This window comes from Eptatretus burgeri, chromosome 5 (assembly GCF_056783735.1).
Source record: "Eptatretus burgeri isolate ZD-2024b chromosome 5, Ebu_testis_v1, whole genome shotgun sequence".
NCBI lineage: Eukaryota > Metazoa > Chordata > Myxini > Myxiniformes > Myxinidae > Eptatretus > Eptatretus burgeri.
In genome coordinates, this window is record NC_140965.1 from 103,758,990 (window position 1) to 103,766,489 (window position 7,500).

Genomic DNA, 7,500 nt, shown 5'->3' on the forward strand with positions numbered 1-7,500 from the left:
GTGATCCTTGCAGAAATATGGAGGGGACAAAGCATGAAAAGAGTAGTGGGTGAAAGACCAGAAAGGTGGCAGTAGAAAAGAGAAACCACCAACCTTTCTGCGATGGTGAAGTGATGGGCCCATCGACCCAGCTTCATCGCAGAAAATTGCAGTAATCTTAAAGGCCTTGGTTTCCATGGTGTAAAGCTGAGAAAAATGTGAGGCAGGGAATCCAGCCCAGATGGGAGAGCAGTACTCCATCAAACGATGGACAAAGGCCTTGTAGGTTGATGGAAGTTCAGGTGTGCCAATAAACACCTTTGTACGATGGAGGATGCCAAGTACGTGGCTGGCTTTTGAGGCTAACTTTGAAATGTGGTTTTCCCAAGAAAAGTCATGGATGATAGTGAGACCCAGGAGTTTGAATGACTGAACATCCTCAACAAGGATTTTCAAGAAAGTAGATAGAAGGATTTGCCAGATAATCCTTCCAGAGAGAGAGAGAGAGAGAGATAGTGAGATTGTGAGATTTGTGATGATTGAAAGCCATATTCCAATATTGAACGACAAAGACGTATTTGAAGAGAGGGGAGGAGGTGGCAGCCTGCCTGTCTGAAGGATGAGGGATGACACGACACAGGGTGGAGTCATCAGCAAATAGATAAAGAGGATTTTTCAGTCAGAGAGATCATCGATGAATTGATGAACATCAGGAATAGGAATGGGACCAGAACACTGCATTGGGGCACTTCAGTCTTGACAGGGAGAGGAGACGAAAGGATACCATTGAAAGCCACACGTTGGCTATGAGAGTAGGGGAAGTCAGTGAGCCATGTGTGGAGTTAGCCTTGGATGCCATAGGCAGACAGTTTGGAGAGTAAGTTGGGATGTCAGACTGTATCACAAGAATGACATATGTCCAGAGAAATGTGCCCGAACTCATGTCTGACATTGAGGGCCTCCATCCATTGTTGGGTGAGTTGAAGCAGCATGTTCAAGGTGCAGTGACTTGGTCTGAAACCAAAATGGAGAAAAGGAAGGTTTTCATATCAACTGTGATGATGGATTCCATGACCTGCCCGATTGTAAGCAAGCTGATAGGTCTGCAGTTGAAGGTATCAGTTTTTGCACCTTTTTATGTAATGCAGTGTTGTTGGTGGATTTCCAAGCAGATGGGAGATGACCGAGCGCAAATGATAGGGTGAAAAGGGCAGAGAAAGGAAATGCGAGAGCAGCAGAGCATGTTTTCAGGACATGTGAGCTGATGCCATATGGTCCAGGAGCAGAGTCATTTGAGGGTTGAAAGAACCTTCTCTCCCTTTTCAGATACAAAAGACACAATGTCCAGGAACAGTTGGGTATGGCAGGGAAGTATGGGAACTGAGATTGAGGGGTTGGGGATACAAAATTTCGAAGCAAACCCAGAATTGAGAACATGATCAAGCCAATCAAAAGTTATCATCATACTTGATGTTGTATTTAATGAATGAAGGGTTTGGGTGCACAGATTAATAAGACTGACAAATATGACATGTGTAATCGAGGGGATCATAACAATACAGTTTATCAGGTGTCAATTTTAGGGGCTGCCTATTTTTAACATATGAAAATATGATAGGATTTTTAATTGCTCCCCTAAAACCTCCACCATTCCCCCATGTCAAGTATACATTGTAACTTAGTCTTTACCAATTATTACCACACTGCCAAGGCATCCTCTATAACTGTCAAAATTCTTGTTTCCATTAAAGAGCAGCATAACAAGGGGCAAAGGATCAGCATGCACAACAATGGGAAGAAACGGAACAAAGTGAAACACCTTACACACATAAAAGGGAAGAGTAACATGGAACAAAAGGTTAAAACGTACAAAATGAGGCAGAAAAAAATGTTTGTCAAAGATCAAAAAAGAATCTTCTTGTTGTTACTAATTCCAGCAATTTACCATTAGTCCATATTCTCAGGGTTTGAACCGCATGTTTGAGACCAATATCATACTTTCACTTTGTGGAGAGAGTAAAGGCAGGAATCTGCAATTTGATCAGTGAGCCATAGATGGCTTGCTTAATCTTTGCAAAAAATACCATGGGATATTTAATTTCCACCAGTGATGAATGCTAACAAATTGATTTGCAACTTAACTTTACATCCTACGGCACACTCATTGACTTTGCCTTGACTGCAAATCGGCAGTCTGACAGTTAATAGTCAGATGAGGGGAGAGGTAGGGTGCTGGTGCTTGAGGGGTGCTTGTTCCAGCAGTAAGCCAATGTATAAATAAATTGTAAAGAGAGTGTCTCCATGCCTGCCAACTGCAGGGTTTATTTGCTAAAACCCTTCACAACAAGGTCATGTGCACCCATTCTGGAGGTTGCTTACTTATCGCCATCTTATGTCATTCCGATCTTCTCTGAAAAAGAAATGATAAGGAGAAAGCAATTATGAAATTTACAAACAAGAATGGTGTCTTGGTATGTATATTCTGTAAGGTGTAACACAAAGTGATTGCATTATTTTTTTTATTTAAATCTGACATGCTTGCTCAAATAGGCAAACCCTCCAAATATGCACTTAGGAAAGAGACACATTTATCTGTTTACATTCCTGAATATTTGAAGGAAACCAGACTTATTTGTCAAAATAAATACACTTTTAACATTCTCATTACTGGAGTACCAATGACCTTTCATCATACCTTTTATTTGCTGACGAAGAAGGAAAACAAAAACAAAGGAAACATATCAAGAACGGTAGAGGATATCAAGAACAAGGGGAACATATCAAGAACAAGGGAAACATATCATACATATCAAGAACAAGGAAAACATATCAAACATATCATACATATCAAGAACAAGATACAACATATCAAGAACAAGGGGAACATATCAAGAACGGGCACTCGGTAGAGCGCATACCTTCGCCGCCGCAACTTTTTTCTGGGCACATTTGAAAAACGTCATTTTAAAATGTCCATGACGTCACAACCGTCAGTCCAATTGACGTCAAATTTGGTGTGTAACCTCCTTGAAGGCAGTCCAACAAAATGGAATGATAAACACTGAAAAATTAAAAAGTTGAAAAATGACGTCATCTTTTGATGTCATTTTGACGCACTTCCGGGGACGTCACGTCCAATCGGGGACTACCATTCTGAAAGCTCATAGTTCACTGAACGTTTTAACGTTGGTTTCATGTCAATAGCTCTATTAGAACTGAAGCTATGCCTACACGTATATTTTGACCTTGAGTGTGACCTTGACTCCAGAGTTAATTAGCAAAACCTGTACATCAATAAACAGATATTTTGGTACTGATCCTAATGCCTGGATTTGGGAGACTTTGCTTTATAAATTATATAGATATTTGAATGTAAAATATCAGGACATTTTAGCCACAATTGAAAAACGTCATGTTCAAACATCAATGACGTCATAACGGTCAGTCCGATCGAAGTCAAATTTGGTGTGTGATGTCCTTAAGGTAAGTCCTACAAAACGGTATGATCAAAACTGATGAGATCGAAAATTGAAAATTTACGTCATCTTGTGACGTCATTTAGACGCACTTCCGATGAGGTTACATCAAATCCGACACTACATATCCGAAAGGTATCTCGTCATGGAACAATATGGCGGTGGTTGCATGTCGATAGCTGTATTATGAAGGAAATTATGCTCAAAAGAGTGGTTTTGACCTTTTCATGACCTTGACCTTGATCTTTGACTCGATCGCTCCCGAAATCTAATCCAATCGTCCGTCGATAATCACGAATCATCCCACCAATTTTCATGCAATTCGGTTTAATACTTTCTGAGTTATGCGAATAACAAACAAACACACATATTCACAAATAAATAAATACACAGCGACCAAAACATAACCTTTCGCAGAATGCGAAGGTAATAATGGAGGATGATTTCAAGTTTTAACCTAATGGAGGAATTATTGGCAAACAGGTGTGTAAATAATTGTTGTCACCCAGAGGCAACCGGTATCACGTTGACTTCAACTGTGAGCAATGAGCAAACCATTGATGTCCCCTTTGGCCTCAGCTGTTGCCCAATATCTGAGAAATGACACCCAACCTTTAACCTGCCATTTGTTGCAGGACTTCCTTTAGAAACACTGATTATTGTCGTAAGAAATTATTTTTGAAGTGGGCACAAAATGTTGTTGATGTGCAGCCGTGCACCTTTCGTGAGCAAACATTTTCTGATAACGATGTTTTGCATGCTCGGTGTAACCGTCCAAGACACAAGGCTGAATGATGTCACCAAGATGTTCTGTAAAGATGATTGCGAACCAAAATAGGAGAAAAATCTGCACAGTTTGGCTACATCCCACTTCCTTAGCTTATGAATGTTGTTGTTGTTGTTGTTGTTGTTGTTGTTGTTGTTGTCCCTGTTCCTGTTCCTGTTAAAAGTCAATCCGATCAATTTACAAATTATTAGGAAAATAATAATGCCATCAAAAGTTATCATCATGTAATCATAATAGATCATGTGCAGTATATACTCATTGGATTATTATTGTTATTTCATATGCAGCCTGCAGTTGCTGGTTACATCATTGATGGGAGCACAGCGCCGCTGATGCAGTGCCCCGTTCCCAATAAGCTGGTACTCATTTTGCTGACCTTGGGAGGATGACAGGCCGAATCAATCCCACCTGATGTTATCTAATGACACGACAGGGCTGAAACTCAAGACCCTAAGATCATAAGCCAGCCACCTAACCGTTAAGCCAACATCAGACTTAACCATTGGATTAAATACTTCATTAAAAATACGTTTCTTTTTTTTTTTTCAACCAGGAAATCAAGTCTGTATTTCAGTTTTAAACAACATAAATACTCTGTGATGTCAATGAGGGTACTCTAACATACATACAGACAAACAGATGTAGATGCTTTGTTCAGAAACTGTACAAATATAATGCAAGTCCAATTTCTCTTTTATTTGTGCAATTATTATTTCCATCTGTGCACACACACGCACAAGCGCACGCGCGCGCGCGCGCGCGCACGCACACACACACACACACACACACACACACACACACACACTGAAATAAAATTACTCCAGAAATTATTTCAACCACACATGTACTGTACATCTGTAGGCTCACAGAAGAAGAGCTTTACAGAGTTGAGTGACACTTTGCATTCGAATTCCACAAATCAACGAACAAAAAATAAATTATTCATATTTGTGTTACTCACAGGTAAGCCAGGCATGCCTCTGTCTCCAGGGAAACCACGCAAACCTGAAGGACCATCTTTTCCATGGGTTCCCGGTGAACCTGGGTCACCCTGTAATCGCAATGTCCACAATTGATCAAAAACAATCACTATCTATCAATATGTATGTCATTGTGTGCTCATGCCATAAGAAAGGATATCTTAAAGAATCAGTACAATGAGGGAATAGAAGAAAATGAGAATGCCAAGGATTGCTCATTTCATCATCTTGGCTTTATAGTGCACCTGCTCAATGGTTCATTTGCCTTGCTGATTGAGGAGATCAATATTTAGTAATTTTACTTCTATTTACAGCAGCCCTAAACAAACATGGCAACAAGCAGTCTGCATAATCAACAAGTTGTTTGGGAAAGGAGGGAGACCTGGAATTTTGGTGAAAAAAACCCCAAACAAACAAAAAGCCAATTTGACTTTCAGCTCATTCAATATCGTTAAGAACTTCACCTTGAAAATTCCATATTCGGAGATCCAGCTATTTGGAGAACTACAACACGATGTGCACTCCATCACTCACTTTGCCTCCTTCTTTGCCTGAGTCTCCCGGTAGACCTGGTTCTCCCGGAGGTCCTGGAGTACCAGGGTGTCCTCGCTCTCCAACGGGTCCTGTCTCACCCGTTGGACCCTGAAAAATAAGGATGATAAGAACATGCTAATATTTATTTGCATGGAAAATAAATCTCACAAAATCAACCCATGCATGAGGGTACAAAATTAATATAGTTATTTTCATTACTGATACAGTACATTTCAGTTGTAAACACAATTTTAATCACACCAAATAATATTGGTGAAGTGTTTTGTTTCAAATAAAGTAATGCACAAGCAGTTTTACAAAACACATTTCAAAATGAAGGAAGGACAGCTGCCGTGGTCCTGAAATGGAGCAATAAACAAAAACAATAAAAATGGATGACATAACGCACCTCTTGACATTGGAACAAAGAAACAATGTTTGGGAGAGAGAGAGAGGGACATAGGCAAGAGTACATTCATATTATATATCTGCAGAGAAATGGCATTTCAAAATGTGTAACAAAACTGTGAAAAGTCAATATGAACCCACTCAGATATAGTGTGTATATACGTGTGTGTGTGTGTGTGTGTGTATATTATATATATATATATATATATATATATATATATATATATATATATATATATATATATATATATATATATCAGAGTTAAGAGGTAGTAATTGCACAGTGCTGCCTGAGTGGGGAGCATTAGTCATCGAGGGGTTATTTAAAGAAGAAAAAAAGAAAAAAAAAGAAAAGCCAATCATAATATTGATTAGAAAAAGGAATGGACTCCAAGGGTTTCAAAAATATACAAATGCAAAAGCACCTTGAAAATTCCACAGTCTTTAGGTAATTGGTAATAAAAGCAATGATAACGACCCAAAATGCAAAGCCTGTCCACATCCGCTATATATTCGAAATAAACTTGATGAAAACAACATCAAAAAAAGAAGAAATAAATAAAGTGATAAGGTTTGAAAAATTAATAAAAAAGATAAAATAAAAATAAATCATAATAAAGGTTCATTGAAAATGTAATGACAAAAGCTAAAATGGTAAAAAGTAAACACGGAAGGGATTCCAAAACACGTCCAGTTCGTGCTGATTGGCGAACGGGCTAATAAGGCCCATATCTATTTACTGTGACTTTGCCCTCTGACATTTTTACCCAATTGTTAATCTTCTCCATATTCTCATAATATGGGTTTGTTGAAAATGTTGTGGCACAACATCAAATGTTAAACCAAGTTACAGGCTGGACAGACACAATGACACGCACACACACACACACACACACACACACACACACACACACACACACACACACACACACACACACACACACACACACACACACACACACACACACACACACACACACACACACACACGTACGTAACATTGCTGCTACCAAATAGAGAAAGACAGGCACAGTTCAACCATAGAGTGGTTGCTGAAACAAAGGCTGAAGTTATCATGAGCCACACAATGTTCTCATTTTTATTTCACTCGTCATTTCAAAGCAGCTTGGCACGTAGCTGGTTATGGGACCACGGAGTGGAATGGAAGTGAATGATGCTGTAAATTGTCTCATTTAAACCATTCACCATGTTGCAGCACAATCAAGTCTACTGCATTTCCCTTTACCACTAACAACTTTGCTTGCTTGCACAAAGCACTGCTTGTCAATCTTCATTTTCATCATTTGACACCTGTTCAAATGTCCACTAGAATCTA

The 7,500-nt window shown here is 39.2% G+C and overlaps 1 protein-coding gene across 2 annotated transcripts in view; it reads right to left on the bottom strand.

Moving 5' to 3' along the window:
- Positions 1–7,500, bottom strand: part of LOC147027096 (uncharacterized) — a 547,644-nt gene that overhangs the window by 132,604 nt on the left and 407,540 nt on the right. For both annotated transcript variants that reach the window (XM_085883264.1, XM_085883263.1), the window contains 2 exons: positions 5,757–5,864; positions 5,204–5,293 (listed from right to left, as the gene is read on the bottom strand). In XM_085883264.1, coding sequence (XP_085739390.1) covers positions 5,204–5,293; positions 5,757–5,864 — 198 coding nt within the window. The remainder of the gene's footprint in view (positions 1–5,203; positions 5,294–5,756; positions 5,865–7,500) is intronic.